The sequence below is a fragment of the Prunus mume genome, linkage group LG1 (genome assembly GCF_029339155.1).
Source record: "Prunus mume cultivar Tortuosa linkage group LG1, ASM2933915v1, whole genome shotgun sequence".
Taxonomy (NCBI): Eukaryota; Viridiplantae; Streptophyta; class Magnoliopsida; order Rosales; family Rosaceae; genus Prunus; species Prunus mume.
In genome coordinates, this window is record NC_142698.1 from 11,634,952 (window position 1) to 11,655,678 (window position 20,727).

General features: G+C 36.8%; 2 protein-coding genes across 2 annotated transcripts; one reads left to right on the plus strand and one right to left on the minus strand.

Moving 5' to 3' along the window:
• Nucleotides 1-5,032: 5,032 nt before the first annotated feature.
• On the minus strand, nt 5,033-10,803 carry LOC103336777 (casein kinase II subunit alpha). Its single transcript, XM_008239873.2, has 10 exons — nt 10,341-10,803; nt 10,093-10,222; nt 9,552-9,746; nt 7,888-8,045; nt 7,201-7,291; nt 6,746-6,811; nt 6,269-6,351; nt 6,119-6,182; nt 5,969-6,037; nt 5,033-5,446 (listed from the first exon to the last, which is right to left on the minus strand). Exons 1-10 carry the CDS (start codon nt 10,694-10,696, stop codon nt 5,387-5,389), a joined length of 1,272 nt encoding a protein of 423 aa, XP_008238095.1. The 5' UTR covers nt 10,697-10,803; the 3' UTR covers nt 5,033-5,386.
• Nucleotides 10,804-16,900: 6,097 nt separating this feature from the next.
• On the plus strand, nt 16,901-20,336 carry LOC103336784 (uncharacterized). The gene is made up of 7 exons (XM_008239884.3): nt 16,901-17,164; nt 17,287-17,427; nt 18,355-18,453; nt 18,877-18,953; nt 19,088-19,196; nt 19,295-19,623; nt 19,961-20,336. Exons 1-7 carry the CDS (start codon nt 17,095-17,097, stop codon nt 20,051-20,053), a joined length of 918 nt encoding a protein of 305 aa, XP_008238106.1. The 5' UTR covers nt 16,901-17,094; the 3' UTR covers nt 20,054-20,336.
• Nucleotides 20,337-20,727: the final 391 nt, after the last annotated feature.

A 20,727-nucleotide genomic window follows, 5' to 3' on the forward strand; every position in this document is an offset into this window, starting at 1 on the left:
CATTTTCCCTTTACATGTATTATAAAATTATCAGATGAACAGACAATTAGCGACATGGCCTTGTAATTCCAACTTCGAAGTCTCTATAAGACTTTGACCTAATTCAAAGGGAAAACAAAACGAACTTTTTCTCTTCTTTTTAAAATGGTTTGGTGTGTTGCTTGTGCCCTAATAATGTCATGTAATATTGGGTATCATCTGAAAACACGAAAAATAAATTGACACCAAATTAGAAAATTGATAGATAATGGTGTGAGCATGAGTTGTAAGGCTGGTGGTGTATGGTCCCCTCTATACCAGTTCCCAATATCGGATTATATGCTAAATGTTTCATTAGCTTAGTTAAGCTTAAGTTTTATGTCTTAACCTTGTCTCCAATTATTATGTTGCACATCCCCATCCTCAATCAAAGTAAGTGCATTACACCCCCATTGTGGTCAAAAGTGTGGAACAGCAATTTTCAACTGGGGAAGATATATATATATATATATATATATATATATATGTCCTTTGGAAAACATTGGGACATATCCCTTGAGTTGGTGGATTTGTGGGTGGGTTGGACCCCAAAGCCCTAGAAACAGTTATAGGAAGGGAGAGTAGGGGGAAGTGATGACAGAAAGGCAAATCTAACAAAGGCTTGCATTTTCTATTTTCTACTTTTTTTACTTTTCTTTTGGGTTGGAAGTTCTAGGAAAGGGCAATAGGACCCATCAAACAATGGACACCATGCCCTTCAATCTAAATTTGGGTTAGAGATGATGATGTCCTTTCACTTTCTATTACTAATTGGTGGGGATGGGGGATCTTTGTCTTTTCAGGGTCAATGATCATCTCCTTTCTCTTTGTTTTGCCCTTTCTCTTTCGACCAAATTATCTTCTAAATTGATGGGAGAAATATATACCTTTTCCTCCCCTTTCAGTTGGTGAACTACAATATGTAACCAAAGTTGACTAGAACAGATCACCTATTATATGATAAATAAATTAAAAAGAAATATATACATATATTCAATAATTATGACATAAAGTAAAGAAAACGAAAAATATTTTAAAATATGTGTAATCATTTGTAAAACACACGTATCAAATAAATTTAAGTATGTTTATATGTCGAATTTCACAAACTACACGTATCAAATAAATTTAAGTATATTTATCTGTCGAATCCCACAACCAAACGAATGCATACGCAAACATAACTAATTGCAATAAATACATGTAGCTATAACTGCATAATGGCAATTTGGTAACAAAAGGTAGTGGGCTGCAGCATGTGCAATTTTGTTCGTAAGTGTTGGTCAACAAGCTGTTTTTAGGAAACCTTCAAACCTGTTTGCTATCTCTTCAAGGATTTCAGGGAAGCGGTTTGATTGCTTCGCTCATTGACAAGGATGAACATTTATGTTGCCTGCGTAATGGATATGGATGTTCCAAGTTTTTATAAACCATTTTTCAATCTTTGAGAATTTTCATGGATCCGTTTAATGAGGTCATCGATGTTTCTGTTACAAAGAATTCTCCGTCTTTGGAAACTTTCCGTCATCCATTCAAGGGGGAGCATTATAGGTAGGAGACTAGGTCGTTTAATAGTACTTTTTTTTTTTTTGGTTAATGCCTAAAAAGCTTACTAGTTTATACCAGGTAAGAGGCAATGGAAAAAAGAAAAAGAAAAAGAAGAAAGCATGTATAAGTGACATAGTGACCGTGATATGGTTATATGGTTTTACCAATTCATCTATGTTCTATATTTTTAATATAATTAATAGTGTCAACTACAAGAAAAGGGGGTTTCTTACAAACGAGAAACACTTGCATGAAAGGGATATCATTGTTTTGCTATTTTCAGACAATTACGTTATGACATGCATGACAACTTTTATAATGCCTTTTGCTTTATATATGTAGATGAAATAGTAACACCATACTACAGTCAACACAAAATTTCTCGTTTACCCATACATAGCGAAGTGATGATTTAATATGTAAGAACAACTAAGTGACCCTTTAATACGTACAAGCAAAAAAATGACGGTTTAATACATACAAACGAGAATATGACAGTTTAATATGTACATAACAACTTTTCGTAAATGCATCTAAGAGGGATCTTCTGAGTCTCTTGCAAAAAGTTTTCTACCATTGACAACTTTTCATTTATTGTTTTTTCTTCTTAGAAGAAGATGAAGCTCTAGAAAAGGAAAAATAAATTAGCCTACACTACCTACTAACAGATATTTGCTTGCCATATTTGCTACTTTGACTCCCAATTTAGCTATTTTAGCCCCACCTTGATAAAAGTTATTAGGTAAATTAACGGAGACTCAACTTGTCGCTCAAATGGTTTCACCAACGGGTTTCGCGAATCATAAGTAAGTTAATTAGTTTCGCCAATGAGTTTAACTTAGTGAAAAAGAGTCTTGGTTTATAAACAACTGGTATCAAGTTCGAATACTCATAGCAAATTGATATTGTGGGAGCACGAAACCCCCCCCCCCCCCTTTCCTAACTTTGGCAAAAAAAATAAGTCAGTTAATTAGTTCGATTATTTGAACATTGTAGTGGTCTTTTTCTTCTAGCAGCTACAGATAGGCCGAGCTGCCGCAATGGGCAAACTGAAGGAAAAATATCCCCTGTATCTGAGTTCAAAGTTTAGGCCCCAAAATGTTTAAAAAGGGTAGCAGAACCTTATGAAACACCTTGGTCACCTTCACCAACAGAGAATAATGGCTGCTTACAGATAAATCTCAGCTTGGCATGAGAGGCTTGTGGCATGGGAGCAAAGTTGCCATGAGTTTAGCACTAAGGAGAAGATTAAAATGTTCCTAGGGGAAAGATAGGGTATTAAGGCAGGTTTTGCATGGAGGTTTGGTTGAGAGAGAAGGACAAGAGAGAAGAAGACAACTTCAATACTTCTTCCGGCAGCTTGACGAAATTTCTGTTAAGTGTTAGAGTAGTCTGCCAAGAAGGAAACCAAAGAAGAAGGTGATGAACTAAGCACGAAAATTGCTGGTTTTGAAAGTAAGAAAGGAAGCTTGCTCTCTGTTTGTGGATGATTTCGTTGGGTAGAAGAGGCCCCATTTTATAGCCACTAGAAACTATCATTTCTCAAGAAACCCTAATGGTTTCTACCCAATTTAGCTAAGCTCTTCCCTTCCTTTCTCATCTCCTCACTTGACTGTTCCTATCTTGGTGAAATTTTTTGTCTATTTGTACGAAATCAGGAATTTTGGGAGCTCAAGACCCCCTTTCCCGTAGCTGTTCAGTGGGAGACTCCATTCTTAGCTATTTTTTTCTTCTTCTTTCCTTCCTCCTTCCCTGACCAGATCTGCTGAAGGAAAGCAAATAGGTGCACACGCTGGTTTGAAGGGTGCTTCTCCTCCTAACAGCTTACATGCTAATATCTCTTGGGTCTTTGCATGTTTTTTGCTTTGAAACATGTTTCTTCCTTCCCATCAACTCACGTGGTCCTCTAAGCTCCTTCCAGGGCTTTGTCTTTCAGCCAAACGTTGGAGGCCCTGCTGCCTTTCACTTCTAAATGTATGGGCCTCCCAAAATGACTTATTCAACCTACTAAACAGATGGGCCACCTTATCAAATATTGGGCTATTGGGGTTATCTTTAATGGGCCATTTTGACTGGGGTTTTTGGTTAAGTTATTTAGGTTATTTTCCCTTTTGTGCTTACCCATATATTTGGGCCTAAGAAATAGGCTTAGGCTCCCAAGCAACTCGGAACCTCCATTTCTTGGCCCATCAATGAGCCTCATGACAATCTATTACCATCTATACCACAAACCACTCAAGCAAGCCCCGAGCATTTGAGTGGCTTGGGCCCACTTTAGGTTTGTAGTGTGGTTGGGCGTGACATATCAATTTCTTGCTTGGCATGCTTTTTTAATTATGATGCTTGATGGATTTGTAGAGTTATATATTTTTTATGATCTTGATCTTGATTCCTAGCATGAAAAATTTATTTATTTGGCATGGCATGCGGAGCGTGACTTGTGTGTGGCGGATTTCATATGCTCCAAATTGGGCATTTCCCGAATAATGTTCATTTTGGGTCATGAATTTATTCGGGCCTAACCGTGAATTTTTTGAGTCTCAACAAACATGTTCTCATTCAGATGACGTCATGCTTCTTTCATCTTCTAACTATTTGAGAAATAAAAATATATATTTTACAACAAAAAATCAAATCTTTTGAATGAAATTTTCTTTTATGGTTACAAAAGGGGCCCAACGCCAAAGCAGAAGCCGAAAGGGAAGAACCATTAGCCCAAGGGGCTTACACCAACAGCCCAAGGCTAGGCCTAGCAATCCAGCAATCAATGATTGAATTTGATTTGATTTTAAAAAATTGTTCGATTGTTTTATCCCTAGAAAAAAAGATCATGCACTTGATCTGATCAATTAAAATCAAATCAAATTGCAAAATGTACCAAAAATAAATCGGCATTTGATTGAATTGAGTTGAAAATGAAAATAAATGGTTGAAAACGATAAATACTCCACAAATATTTATTCCAAACATCGATGAGTAGGCCACTACGGGGATAACAAAAATGAAGAAAAGAAATTGGTATACATGTTATCTTTTTTAATATATAAAAACTCAATTCAAGTATTATTCAATAATTCAATCATGTCTGCTGGGTGAGGGCTTGCTCCGAAGGGAAAGATCTGAAAATGAACTGATAGCAGACCAGTCCATTATAGATTCTTATGAATCTATCTCTATTATCACATGACAAAGTTACCAGATCCCGATTCAAGTCCGAGTTCGGAAATTGAAGCTTCTAGATCAAGTGGACTATCAAGAAAGGTAATAATGAAATGAAGAATAAGAACAAGCTATATTATGTGAAGGAAACAATAGAATGCTCATTCAATTCCATTCCAATCAACTAAACATCACCAGTTAAAAGTTTGCTTCAAGTGAATTATCAGCTAGAATTGACCAGTAAATTACTTATAAGTAACATTATCTGCCATTTTCTTGTAAAATTCGTTTATGAGCACAATCAAAGTGACAAATCTTCCATATGATTGAAGAATGGAGGAAGAAAGAAAGCACCCACTCCTGTCAGAATCAGAATACAAATCTTTTCCATTGATTAAAGAGGAATGGAGGAAATCAAATTACATAACCCAGCCTGATAACAAATTACTAACCCATTCACAAGTTTGGGACACACATGAAAAATTGACAAAGCAAGTCCACAGAAATCTAACAAATAAAAAGAACCGAGTCTTATAACAACCCAAACACTGGCAAACCCTATATCTGAACTCAACCACCACCATAAAAACTGAGGGCAGATTACAGAGGGAAGATCCAACCAAGAACTCACCATGATTAGACAAGCATCTAGAACTCAGATCTACTGGATGCGAGTTCTGCTGCTTTCTGCATTTCTGATCGGATAGAAGTAAGGATGGGCCTGCATGACATAAATAAAGTTCACTTCATTTTACAATTGAGTTTGAAACATATTATTATTGCAACACCATAAGCATAGTGCCCCTGGTCAGGGATTCTTAACCCCCGACTTTTCAAAGCATGGGCCTTGCCCCACACCCCATTAACTGTATAGATCTAGACTGGCTCTTTCTACTTCTTACAGAAGTAGGGAGGCAGAACCTCGTATGTATATCGAGTTCAATTTGGTACACTCTAACTTCTTCCTCACATGGTTGGTTAGATGGACGGAAGCAGTACTCTTTAAGATGATTTTCCTGTCCATTACAGGGAAAAGAACATCATGCCTTTTCACTTCTGACCATCTATCATGTGAGGAAGAAGTTCAGGTGTAACGAATTGGGATGGATACATGTGGGGTTCTGACAGTAAGAAGGAGAAAGAGCCAGTTATTTGGGTGCGGGGCGGGGCGGGGCCCATACAGAGCTGCCCCTACCCAAGGTCCATGCTTTCAACAGTCCCGGATTAAGAACTAGGATTTTACCATTGCTTCTTTTGCAGTTGGCCTTTCCTGGTGATCATAACGCAGCAACTTGTCTACGAAGTCAATAGCCTACAGAAAGGACATCACAAGTAATTAAAGACTATGAAAAACTCAAAACAAATCAAATCCAACACAATGAAAAGAATTTACCTCAGGAACCGATAAGTGCTGATTATCAACATTAATGAATTTTGTCCATGGTTTCCTGCTATGCCTACATCAGAAATTTTTTAAGGGGGGGAAAAGTCAGCATGCCTGGTAACAAGGGAATAAAGCACAAATCATGAGAAAACCACCTACCTCCCAACTAGAGCTGCAAGGTGTGGGTCTAACTCTATTCGGTACTTGTGCAGATAAGCATTTAATTCATCTGTCCCAAGTACCTGTTTGAGCAAAAGATTCCAAGTCATTGAATTAGATTCCAATTGCTTTTTCTTCTTTTTCAAAGCAACACTAGACATGATATAGCGTATTTCACACACACACACACAGTGCTTTCTTTTCTTCTTGAAAGCCACATCATTTGTTATATGAATTGAATATACACCACAACAAGAAACACACACAAATACATTTATTTGCACAAGTATCAAATGCAGTCACATAGGCATATGATGAAGGATTCCACTCATTAAAAAACAAGTAAACCACATTATTGGTTCTCTCAATGTGATGGGCACATGAATCAATTTGACAAAGTAGAGGCAAAAGAATAACTGTTGGAAGTACAATAAGAACAACAATAAAAGACAGAAGCTTTTTAACTAGCATGCATACCTTTGCTATTTTGACTAGCTGATCATAGTTATCATGTCCATAGAAGAATGGCTCCTTACGAAATATCTGTACAGCACAAGGCTCAAGAATAAGCATCACAAGAGAGCATCACATACTTTGACATGGTATCAAATTTTGAATCTCCTTGCCATCTGCCACCCACGGATAAATAGGCAAGCAGATCAAGATCCACTGTCCATGCATCACTAAGAAAAGTTTTATCCATCACATCTCAAGTACTCATTTTGGGATAGAAAAACTATTGCATATATTCAAGCATCCCCCGCCAAATGCATAAATCTCATCATATCAGGGGTTGATTTTGGGCTAGATGGGGAAGAGGATACACAATACTTGATATATTTAGGCCAAATACCAGCATAACCATAATGAGCTCAGGAGTATGTGATATATAAGGTGCCTTAATAGAACAAAATAGGTTGGGACATGCTCACCATTCCAGCAAACATGCAACCAAGACTCCACAAGTCTAAAGAATAATCATAATCTTGTAAATCAACAAGAAGCTCAGGTCCTTTGAAATACCTGCAATCAAATGGGGGGCAGGGGAAGAGCATAAGACAAATCTGAACACAGAAAATTTATGTCACTATAATAACCATCATTTCATAGTATAAACTAAAAGTATCCCCTTCATCCTGCATCTATTTTCTGCTTTGCTGTGGTTCCCCTGTTCCCAAATAACTCCAAATATTGCAGGTATGATTTTGCACTAATGTGGGATAATTTCCATACCAGATCCAGTCTATTCCAATATCACTCCTCAAGTCATAATAAAAAAATATTTTTTAAAGAATGTAGTTTTTGGGGAAAAAGTCCTCAAAATAAAGAAAATGAGGGTGGGCGTGGAGGGAGATGGGGACTTGTTTCCTAAAACAATGTAGCTTTAATAAGGGAAGTTCTGTCCAGCAAGTGTCTGCCCACATTCCTACATTCAAATATAGAATTGTAATTTTAAACTTTCCACACAATCAAATTCTCTATATACAAGAAGGTTTTAGGCAAGAGCAACAGTTTCTACAACAGAAAATTTTAAAGAAGTTATCACAGTTTCAGATAAGGATGCATGAAATGTGAATAAATATTATTGTCTTCTGTGAAGTAAAAGATATGAAAACAACCTTGAAGCAACACGAACATTATACTCCTTCTCGGGATGATAGAACTCGGCAAGGCCCCAATCTATAAGGCGAAGCTTACGCTGCTCATGATCGATCATAACATTATGGGGCTTCACATCTCGATGCATAATACCTTGCGAGTGGCAATAATCCAAAGCCTACACAAAGAGATCCATAGATGACCAAGTTAAATAATCTTACAAGCTGAAGAACTAAAATTTTGAGTTGGAAAATGGAAGTCCACACTTTGAGCATTGAGAACAAAACATAAACCTGTATCCATGTATATAAGCACCAGGCCCTTGAAGCTAGTTGGCTCAAACAGAAACTCACAAAATATTTAACAGAAATACCTCCACATTTTAAAATTTAGATTGCCATAAATTAAGGTCTGATTTTCTCCAAGCCAAAAGAGATGATTATTCCCTTCTTTTCTTTTCTTTTTCTTATGGGATGTCCTATATAAATCCTGTGTAATTGAGTTGTTCCATCTCTCAGTCTCTCCCAATAGCACCTTATGTATGGGAACATTGAAACATAAGTGTCTCAATAAGTTTCTCATTTGGTAATGGTATAAGGGCAGTAGATTTCAAGATAAAAAATAAAGAACATTCAAGATAAGAAAGAAGTCTAGAAAGGGGGCTGCCTAAATATTAGTCCTATAGGTCTCTCAACCCCAGACAATATTTTCATAATTAGAAGCAGAAAGGTCAACCCCGTCATGGAAATTCCATTTTAGTGTTGATCACCCCAAAAGATGAGTGCTCACACCTTGCTTAGGGGGACCATGTACAGCCTCTGTCAATATTTTCTTCCCAACCAAATTTAAAAGTGGAGACTAGAGCCGTGAACCCAAGGCCGCACAGGGTCATGCCCCTAATGGGCCGGATTTGGGAGAATAAATGACAACTGCTGCGGGGAGGTAAAATTCCATGACTAATTCTAATGTTTAATTTTTTTGTTACTTCATGAAATTATATTGTTATATAAATGTTCTGTGTAAATGTATTTTATAGTGTTGCTGTCCATATTTGAAGTAGTGTTATTACTTACATTCTTTTATAAAATTAAAATTAAAAATGGGGGCAGGGCAGGGTTGGGCTCGTGGGGCGGGGTGAAGAAGTTCCACTGTCCACATTTTTAAGGCAATGACGGGGGCGGGATGAGGATCAAAAATAGAAGTGGCAATGGCAGCACTAGCCCAGCCTACACCTTTTTCTTGTAGGACTATTGAAACATTTAAATTGCACCTAGGCCATTCCCCAAAGCTGCATAAACTAAGTAACAGCCAGCCTGATATATCATTGATCCATACTACAACTCAAAAATATTGATTGTTACTTCAAGTGTGCCTAAAGTTCAATTATTTATAAAATTGGTTGACAAAATTTGAACTTTTCCAGTGTACAGTGGGAAATAAAACTGCAAAGAAGAAAATTGGAATGAAGCTACAAGCTCCACCATCACTCCCAGGCACAAAGAGAAAGAAATCAACCTTATTATGGCCTTAGAAAGAAATTTCAAACCTTGCAAATGCAAAGAATTAACTCAGTTTAAATCTCACATCATTATGGCCATATAATTCAAGCTTCTTCTAAGTGTATGAAAATATAATTACACGTCATCCTTTTTAAAAATTTCAGAACCAGAATGCCAAAGCTTACCTTGAGAAGTTCATAGATATAATATCGTATGTCATAATCTGAGAGCGTCGGATAAAGCACTTTAAAATCTGTATTATTCACATATTCAAATATGAGACTAGGGGTCTTTGATTGCTGGTCCCTGACAATATCAAGCAACTTCACAATGTTGGGTCCTCCACAAAGATTCTGCAATATTTTAATCTCCCTCTTAATCTGCATTTAATGCCAAATAAAAAAATGTAAGTCTCACTGATTCTATAGAAATCTGTCATACAAGAAGAGCACTTTACTTCATATTGAGGGGGAGAGGGGGGGATGCGATAATACTGGTTTCTTTACTTAACTGTAAGAAGATTTCAGCTCTAATTTCATTAAGATCCCACAACAACAAGATTTCTAAATCAGACGCGCATGACAACAAGAAAGAAACAAATAGAAATAACCAAAGAAGGTTACTAAGGGAACACAATTACTTACAACCAAATAATAAGAACAAAACGTCAATCTCCTCCCTATATACGCACATAAGAAGGGAAAGGCAATGCAATTCAGAACTCACCTTCTTCTTTTTAACAGGTTTGAGAATCTTGATAACACATTTCTCGTTATCGGTGCAGTGAACCCCCTCAAACACTTCACTGTATTTTCCTCTCCCAACCTTCCTCACCACCTCGTAGTCATCCTGCTCCCTGTACAACCACAATTAATCCGAGAATAATAAAACATCCCTAAATTATTCAATTTTCCCACCAACCAAACCAAAATTAACCCAAACAAGAAACAGAAAAAGGGTTGCTAGTTCATTACCCCCACTGGACGGTGAGGGACTCGTAGTCCCAGTAATCCTTGGGTCGGATCACGTTGACATCGGAGTAAATCCTAGCCTTGGAGGCGGCGCCAGGGCGGCGAATCGATTTACAGATCTTCTGCGCCAGGGTTTCTGGGAAAAGATGAAGCGGCCTCGGTGGGCGGTGCGACGTCGTATGGCGGTGAGGAACGGGAGTCGCCGACGACGCGATACGGCGGACGAGAGGGCGCGAGGACTGAGAAACCGAGAGGAGGTGAGAGGAGAAGAGAGCAGGGTGAGGGCGTGCGAGGAAGAGAGAGAGTAGGTTGTGGTGGTGGTGAGAGACGGTGAATTCCAAGGAGGGCCTTATGGCCATCAATCAAATCGCCCAATACAAAAAGTAGAAGAAGGACCGATGCCCAGTCCCTCTTTACCCTTTTCTCTCTCTCTCTCTCTTCTTCCTTTTTTTGTTTATTCCTTTTTTATTCACATTATTATTATTTTGTATTTCTTTTTAAGACAACCATTTCTCATATCAGAAGCCAAATTAGTTTTTATTATTTTTATAATTAAATTTTATATTTTAATTTTCATAAATGGGGATTTGGAGCAGCCGGGCTAACTACGTATATTTAATAACACTCTGATTGCCTAATGACTCAACGATGAGTAATGATGATGGATGAACTTTTGGGAATAATAGTTTTCTAATAACTATAAGTCACATATAAGATGGATGGATGGATGGAAAATAGATAACACGCGCACCTAAGATTGGGGGATAGAATAAAGGGGCCTAGGACATCCCGAAAAGGACGATAGGCATAAGAGAGGCCCGATTGCAATCTTTCTGGGCTAACATCACAATAGGCATAAGACAACCATTGTGAATGTACTTAGAGCATTTATAGTTAGAGGGTGTATAATGAGGTGTATGTTAAATATACACTCTTTACAATTGAAATCACCCGTAATGGAGAGATGTAAACGAGTGTAAATTTGCATCACCACTATGAGATGCAAATTTAGATGTATATATATATCTTTTTTTACATCTCTTGCAGGTAGGACCTATATGAAAAAAAGTGGACAAAAGTGGAACCTACAGCAAAAAATGTGAAAGAAATCAATTCTACATCTTTAGATTTACATATTCCCTACAGGAGCAAAAATCACATTTACAACCCCCGGAAGTGTAAAGGGGATGTAAAAGTGACTTTACACCCCCGAAAATACAACTTCCCACTGTGAAAATACACCTTCCCATTGTGTGAGGTAGTGACTTCTTATAATTTTACACCCAGTCAAGTGAGTCCTGTAACAGAAAAGCCTATGGACACAATAGGCATAAGACAACCATAGTTAACTGTAAACCGCTTGGAAAGACTAAAATACCCTTCAAAATGGATGGAAAATTGGATTATGATAAAATCAAGAGAAAAATCATGGATTTTGAAAACTTAAGGTGACATTTTGCTTTAAAAAAAATTTAAGGTGACAAATTGAAACTGATGTATAAATTCATGTGACATTTCTACAAAAATTCCATTATTTTATAGAAGTAGGCCATTTATATTGAATTAAAAAATAATTATAGTATTGATGACACCCTAAACTATGGAGTATGATTGGAGTTCGAATTTGTTAAAGAGCTCCTAAAATGAGAGAATTTTTGCTCCCCACTTTAACCCAAGGTGTATCCTCACCACTCTTCTCAACATTTGACACGTGTCCATGTGCACAACCATAGTTCCACAAATACAAAACAAATAGTTAACTATGGTTATGACTATGGACACATGTCAAGTGTTGAGAATGGTGATGAGGGTACACCTTGGGTTAAAGTAGTGAGCAAAAATATTTCCTCCTAAAATAGATTTTGTGGGTCTTGAGCTAAATTTTAACCCCCAAAAAAAAAAAAAAAAGAGCACGATTGTAAGTGCTCTTAATTGACTACAAATAAAAATAATGTGCTTTATTGAAGGTACCAAACTAAGTCAAGCTAAGAGGTCGAAATTGTCCATCAAACTAATGCTGCTAATGGAGCAAAATTTCGAACCGACGCCGAATCCCCACCTCAAACATGACAAAGATAATTGACTATATATGCTAAAATGTCAAAATGATTCATATGTTTGATCCATTTGGCCAATTTAGTTTGTGTATTTTCAATTTACTTTTAAATATTCTAGTTTATTCCGCCATATTACTATTAAAATAATATGAAAATTGATGTTAAATTTTTTTTTTTTATAATTGATTAACAAATATACAAAGTCTCTTTCCTCCCACAACAATTTCTTTCACCCAATGGTCCCCCCTTACTCCCTCCACTTGCTATGTTAGTTTGTCTGGTAGAGTAACGCTCCTAAGTCTATGCCTTGCCAAGTAAAATATATGGACTAAATTGGCTAAAGTGAAAACAAACACATTGTCTAAATTGGTCAAACACATAAAATATATAGTTCATTTTGGCATTTAAGTAAAAACAAAAAACAACACACATAGGAAAGATAACTAATTAATTGTGTATCTCTTTGGTAAGAGCATCTCCAACAGTAGTGGCAAACAAAACTCTTTAAATTGAAGTTTGTTTGACCTACACGGCAATTTGAAAAGCTTTGTTTGCTACTTTAATATTTTGTGCCCGAGCTCTTCAATTCAATTAATGCAATGTTATGGAAAAGAATGAAAAATATGAAAACATGTGAAAAATGGCTATGTATTTATTGTTTGAAAAGAAAAAAAAATGCATGTTGTTAACATTTTCAAGGTAGGACTTATTTTTCCAAAGTAAAATTAAATGTTTTGAAGAGTCAAGGTCAATTTACCAGTCCTAAAGAGAGAGAAATAGGTTGTAGCTTTAATGAGTGAGTTTGATAAGGTGGGTTAGCATTCAAAAGTTGTTGAATAGGCTGTTGGATATGCTGTAATGGTGTATTTACTAATTATGAATTGGAATCAGGAATTGAATTCCAATTATAGAAGATTTATGTGTTTACTTCGTATCAAGAAATTAAAAAGTAAGTGGGACCTACACAAAATTAGGAATTGAATTCCTCATGGGTGGGAAGTGGTATTCTAATTTCTGGAGAACTAACCCATTAGGAATTCATCATTTTTACCCATTATATTCTCACACAATTTAAAAAATTCCAAATTTGGCATATACTTTTGTTGAGGCCCAAAAAATCCAGAGTTGGACCCAAATAAATTTTCGGCCTAGTGTGACACCTGATTAAGAAGATACTCGATTCGGAGCACTCAAAATTCATCATGCATGCTTGCACGAGCCATGACCACATGTCATGCCAAATGAATATGTCATCCGTCACGCTAAGAATTGAAATGAGCTTATAAAAGAGACTGGCTCTACAAGCCGTGCTAATTATCCCGTCAAATATCATATCCATTTTCAAAGACGATAAAATTCAAGCAAGCCAATCGACATGCAATGCCAAGCAAAAAATCATTATTTTACACCTAGCCACGCTACAAGCTTAAGTGGCTCCAAGCCACGCAAATGCTTGGGGCTTGCTGAGTGGGTTGTGGTATGAATGGTAACGAACATTCATGAGGCTCATTGATGAGCCGAGAAATGGAAGTTTTGGGCAACTTGAGAGCCCCAAAACTCAAGCCTATTTCTTGAGCCCAAATATATGGGTAAGCATAAAGAGAGAAATAGGTAGCGCATTACTTTAGAAAATTGGCCCATCACCTTAATAAAAAATGGTCCATCACTTTAGGAGGTTGGCTCATTCCCTTAATACACTAACCCATCACCTTAGAAAGGCCCAAATGACCAAGAAAATATCTGAAAATATCCAGCACATAGCTGGAGACAAAAAAAACGACATAAGCCAAAAGCCACTCACGAAGGTAGACTACTGAGAGGCTCTAGCATATGGCCAAAAACGGACTTCAAAGTAGATCGTCCAAAAAACCAAAGGGTATTAGTGTGCACATGTTGCTAGGAGAAAAGACACCCTTCAAACCAACGCTCTTACCTACTTCTTTCTCCCACCAGCTCTTGCCATGGAATAAGGGAGGAAAGAAGGTGATGTGGTAGCCAAAAATAGGAGTTTAACACTGAAGCAAGTTGTGGGAAGCCATTCCCTCCGGGAAGTGCTTGAATGGTAGCCCTTTGTCGAGCTGCTGGAAAATTACCCAAAGCATCCATTCTTCCACCCTAACCTCTGTCTTTCTCTCTCCTCAACAAATTCTCACGAAATCCCTTGCTTTAAACCTCTGTTTCTCGTAGAAAATATGGTATTTCTCTCTCTCATGCTAAACTCATGAATGCTTAGCTTACATGCCACAAACTTTTCAAGCCAAGCCAAGAATTTATCTGTAAGCAACTGTTGGTTTCATTAGTGAAGAAAACCAAAATGTTTTCTAAAACTCAGCTACCCTTTCGAAGCACTCTTGGGGTCTAATTCTTAAACTCAGAGCTAAGGGCAATTTCACACATTTGGCTACTTATAGTAGCCCAGACCCATCAGTAGCTACCGGAATTAAAAAGCCTCTACAACAAGAACATTTTAGTAATTAGTATCATTCCTACCCCAATTCCATATTGTTTAGTAAACAACTTCAATAGGAATTCGGAATCTAACTATTCTCAATCCATATGGTTTAGCAAACAACTTCAATAGGAATCCGAAATCTAATTCTCATCAATCCAACTCCTGCTCAATTCAATTCATTCTAATCTGATTACATATTAGTAAACATGTCATAAAATAAGTGAAAATCTAAGGCTATTTTATCAAAGTCTTGGTTCACTAAAGTGACTCGCATTAGAGCATGAGCAAGAAAGAAGAATCTCAAGAATTTTCCCTAGAGCAAGTAATTCTTTGGGACCATATCATTGATGGCCACGTCGATCATGAACCAGCAACTCATGTCATTGTTGAAGAATATAAGCCCCATATTGAAAACTTGACTAAATAAAATACAAAATATAATGAATGGTTCTACTACTAATAACACTGAGGCCTTTTGTGATAAAACCTCACACCTACTGGGCTTTGTAGGTGGTTAAGTTCGGGATAATATCAGTGTTATTAGTAGTGGGCCACCCGTCTCTCTGAAATTTAATATGATATTAGAGCATTTTGATTGATTGGGCCTGAATTACGGCCTTTTACCCTTAACCTTTACCCAATATGTGATGTTCATATGTTAGGCTTGAATGTTTACCCTTACATAATACGTAGTGCTCACGTGTTGGGCTTGAATGTTTGACTTCGATGTAGACTTAGCTCTACGTGTGGCCTACTATGTGGTGGTGCCACGTGAAGGAGTCTGTTGAAGAATATGAGTCCCACATTGAAAACTTGACTAAATAAAATATAAAATATAATGAATAGTTCTACTACTAATAACACTGAGGCCTTTGTGATAAAACATCACACTTAATGAGCTTTATAAGTGGTTAAGTTGAGACAATATCAATTTTATTAGTAGTGGCCCGCTAACCCGTCTTTCTGAAATTTATCAATCACCTAATCCAACCTTCAAATGAAATCCTTTGTAATCATCAATCAAATACTTTATCATTGCAATACTTATTATACTAACAGATATTATTCTCTCAAGCCAAAAAGAGGATCAAATTTGACTGTGCTTGCGTCATTTTCAAAAAGTCACTCATTATTCTATGCTTCATAGTTTATGCACCCGTACATTAAAAAAAAGGAATATATTTTATTATTAATCATTCCTATAGGTGAGAATAAAACATATATGATAAACACATTTGACCAAACTACGTACCACATTACATAATAATCGCGCATAAGATCCACTCAAATTATAACACTTATATTTATGACATATTTACTTATCATGATTAAGTATTGTAATGATTTCAATTTATAATATTTTATGTGTTTGTGTAACTCAAAATGAATTATGTGGAATATACATTAAAATTCGGAATAGAATTAACTAAGGGAGTAGTTAATCCAATCCTAATTTCTCCTATTCATAATTTTCCTATTCATAGTAAGTAAGCATGACATTAGTTGAATTTAATATAATAACCCCGTATTTAAGCGAACCCAACCCCATGAGACCAAATCTATCCCTCGTTCGACCTAAATCCAACCAGACCATACTTGGACCATAACAAATGGGGCCCTTAATTGGACCATAATACAAAGACAACCAGGCCCCCCCACAATTGGACCATACAATACTTTCTGCATTCCAAATCCCAATCCTGGGTCAGTCGACAGAGAGTGGTCAGTTCAGTTATTCATGAATTTGACCAGAAAAGGCACAACACACTGAATTTATTTATTTAATAAATTTTTTGAACCAAACCAACCCAAAGAGAGATGGAAAACGTGCACAAAGTCTCGCTGGCTATCTGTAGCCCGTAGGGTTTTCACACGTGAGTTGGTCTCTGGCTATACATGGAAAAGTCTATGGCCCAGAATGGAATTTCAGAAGCAGGGTCAGACGTCAGAGTGCTAAAATGGGAAAAAAAATATAAAATTAATAAATCCACCAATACAAAAAATGCATTATTATTATTTATATATTTATTAAAATTGATTTGTTATTATCCTGTTGAGGAGCACGAAAAGGCGCCCCCCCAGCGAAAGCGGGAAACTTCGAACAAGGAAAAACCAGCACAAGTCCCACACCGCAGCCACCTCTCTCTCTCTCTCTCTCTCTCTCTGGCGGCGCATATATAAAGCAAAATTCCTAGGGTTTCAACTCAGACAGCCACTCGCAGACTTATTGACTCACTGAGTTGCGGCCATGGACGATGTCAGGGCTAGCTCGGCTTGGGTCGCAAGCCATTCTTCTCATGTCGTCGTCGACTCCTCAGGTCTCTCCACACTCTGTCTCTGTTCAGCTGAGCAAATGCATGTCCCATTTTATGCTTCTTAGCTTTGGAGCACTTTTTCATTTAATTTACTGTTTTTTTAATATAATTTTTTGGGGGTGAAGGGATTGAGAAAGTGGCGGAGACTATAGACACAATCCCGAAGGTGAATTGGGATTTCGAAGGAATTCACTATTTTGACAATGGGCCTCTCACCGTTCAGTACCTGTTTGTGTTGGATGCTTTGAATTTTTGCTTTTGGCCTGGTAGGTGGTACCAACCACGTCTCATATATCATTCTATTCTAATTATGGATGCCAATGAGACTGAATTAAACTGTGGGTTTCTTTGCTTTTTTTCATTTTTTGAACATGCTAGTCTAATTCCTTGCCAAGTTCACTACTTTTACTTTGTTGCTTGTTGGTTTAAGAAATTATGATTAAGTCAAGTATAATGACCTACAATAGTTGATTCAATTCTAAACAAAATGTAGAGGTAGTCATATCAAAGCATAAATTGTAGAGGTATTTATGCTTTTCCACCTTTCCAAATTTTGTTTATGACTGAGCCAAGCTGTTGGCCATTGTGTTACAACTAAGAACTTAAGTTGTCTGTGCTTTTGTTTCATTGTACAAAAGAGTATTTTAATTTCCCTTGCTGCCCATGTTATAAAGATTTGAAGTCTTTTCATGTCAAAGTAATACTTCAATGTGTGTATCCATCCCCGTGTGAGTTCTTTGTTGTGCAGTTTCATATAGTTACTTATGGAACCATATTTTAGTTGCTTACAGTGTATGCAGTTGAAGAAAAAGATCATATATCGAATAACTTTATATCCCTTTCAGCAAATACTGAATGCATTGAAAACAAGCAGCTGATTGTTCATTGGCTTAAATAGCTTACACATGACCTGTGTTTATCATATTGAATTGAAAGTACCCATGCTTGTAAGCAAACAAAAATTTCGGTTTACTTTAAGCACTAGAATTAAGAATGTAAAAGCGAAGAAGATGGATCCACAAGGCTGCAAAATAAAACTGTAATAGAGGGAAAATGTTTCCAAACATCAAGACGTAGTATGAAAGTTTGGGCGAGTTATAGATTCATTTTATTCATACCTTTGTACATATATTTGTAGTTTGATCTACTAAATTTCTGTGCTGACTCTTTCTTTATTTACTTTTTCTTGACAGATAAGGACTTAAATTATGACAATTTGGCCGCAGGTCTAAAGGCAGCTCTACAAAATGACAAATCTGTGTTTGATGTGGATCGTCTTCAGAAGTACACTGGTACTTATTTTCTTGAACACATATCTCTTATGCCCATACAGATGTTATTTCACATCCAATGTGAGGTGTATACAAATTGGGATATATATCAAGTTTACTTCGTGGTCCCTGGTAGAAGAAAAATGATTAATAATAATAGGACAGAGAGATCAAATAATAGGTAGACTCTTGACTCTGTAAAAATTCAAATTTATGGACAAGGATTGAGCTCTTGTAAACATGTTTTGGCACTTTTAAATCCTACATTTTGGCTTTGTAACGCTCTTCTACCGAATAGTAATTTGATTGAAATCGTTTCTGTTATAAGGTCCTGAACTACGGGAGCCGTTGAAATGGCCTTTTGGCACTTTTAAATCCTACATTTTGACTTTGTAACGCACTTCTACCGAATAGAAATTTGATTGAAATCGTTTCTGTTATAAGGTCCTGAACTACGGGAGCTGTTGAAATGGCCTAGGCCACTACCTCTGGAGGATGAGAGAGTTCGTTTGTTGCATGAGGTGAAATTTACCTTTACATTTATAGAAGTTTTTATTCTTCAAGTTTTTTGTTGTTTGATTTCTTGATTAGTCTGGTTCTGAAACTAATGATTTGACCTAACCTGATATCCAAAATGTTAACTTTTGTGGCCTAGGTTGGGTTTGAGCTGGAGAGAAGCTTTGATGGCAAGGCATCCAATCTTGTGGAGTCCTGTGGAAAATCAGCTGTTAAGCTTGTAGCTCTTGTTACTCGTCACTTTCCTGGTATATTTTAGGGTTGAAATTTTTTTTACGGCTGCACAGTTTGTAGGGTTATTCCCCAGGAAACAAGCATATTGACTGTCATTAGTTAAACTTTCTAGGTTTCCGAGACCACTCAGTATACAAAGGCCACCAAGTATTCTTGTATAAAAGAGCGCAGATATTTGCAGCAGATTTATGGGGTGCATTTGGTGGCCAAGGATATGGAGAATTTTATGACATTGGCTCAATTACTATTATGGCGGATTATATTGTTCCAGCTGTGCTTCGGCAGCTTGGTGTACTGAAATATAGTGCGACCCTTGCCAGCACGATTGAGGCTAATAGTCAAATAGATGCAGGCAGTGAGGAGGAAGTTGAACTACGGGCCTGCTCCATATATGCTGTGGAGAAAATGAAGGAGTTGATAAGCATGAAATCAGGGAAGCAGGTACGATTAAAGACTATTGCCTGGAGCAGTTCCAATTAGCTTATTTTCTGTTGTGGTCCTACTGTGTTATGTTTTATTTATGAATTTTAGATTCTTCTCATGGCTACATCTATGTAATAAAACATTCAGATTATTTATTTTATCTGTAAGTGTCCTGCATCAGTTTTGTTCCCACCAAAGTGAATTGTGTTTAGGCCATTTTGTTCCTCTGCATTTGAAACTAGGATAAACATGTATCTTCTTGAATCTGTAGATTTTCATTTTCCTTTTCTCTACCATCACTACTCAGTCCCTTTTTCCTAATACGATTGTTCTACTTGTGGGGTTTCTTTTTCAGGTGCTGAGTATTGAGTTAGACCTTTGGCTTTGGTCTTTTGGCATTCAGTGTCCTGCTCTGCAACACCATAGGACACTCTCTATATATTATTAAGTGCACCATAATCTATCGTACCCCTTTGCTATATAATTGTTACTCGGATAAAGGAAAGATTTTGGATTTGAAGTTTCAAGATAAAGTTGGATGAGCTTGATAAACAATTTCTGACATCCTGTTTTCTTTTAGAAGTGTTGAGGCTTTTTGCATATTCCAACTAATTTTACTGTTGAACTAATGAAGGTCAATATATGATGTTACGGTAACTAAGTGATTTACCAAAGTGTCACTTTTTATTCTGATTTTAGTGAACATATAAAATTTGATGAATGTGGCAGCAGGTGTTGACTAGTTCAATTTGATGCATGCTTTTCGTTTATATTGTGTTATAAATCCACTGAATCTCACATCATGTGAGTGTCAACACAACTCCTGCAGGTGTTTGTTCCTCAGCTTGGTTTATATTCTGTAAAGCCTACCATCCATGTATATATCATGGATCTGATCTGTCCTTAGAATGTTAATTCTGTGTTGACAACCTGCATGTTTGTTAAGTTAGCTAATTTTAGATATGAGATGCAATATATATGAAATGCAATAAGGTTTCAATACACGCAGAAGCATTCATAAACTTGTTATATATAGGCTCTTTAGAAGATGAATAGTGAAAATCAACCATAAGATGCAGGCTTGCAAAAATTATTGCCAATATAAGTCAATGTGTAAGTGGA

Excerpts from the sequence above, each read along its gene's own strand:
- LOC103336784 (XM_008239884.3), top strand. The coding sequence starts at position 17,095 with ATGGACGATGTCAGGGCTAGCTCGGCTTGGGTCGCAAGCCATTCTTCT. Across the intron at positions 17,428-18,354 it reads GAATTTTTGCTTTTGGCCTG|ATAAGGACTTAAATTATGAC; the intron begins GTAGGTGGTACC and ends TTTTCTTGACAG. Across the intron at positions 18,954-19,087 it reads GAGTTCGTTTGTTGCATGAG|GTTGGGTTTGAGCTGGAGAG; the intron begins GTGAAATTTACC and ends TTTGTGGCCTAG.
- LOC103336777 (XM_008239873.2), bottom strand. The coding sequence starts at position 10,696 with ATGGCCATAAGGCCCTCCTTGGAATTCACCGTCTCTCACCACCACCAC. Across the intron at positions 10,223-10,340 it reads TCCCTCACCGTCCAGTGGGG|GGAGCAGGATGACTACGAGG; the intron begins GTAATGAACTAG and ends GTGGTTGTACAG. Across the intron at positions 6,183-6,268 it reads CTTGCAGCTCTAGTTGGGAG|GCATAGCAGGAAACCATGGA; the intron begins GTAGGTGGTTTT and ends TTTCTGATGTAG.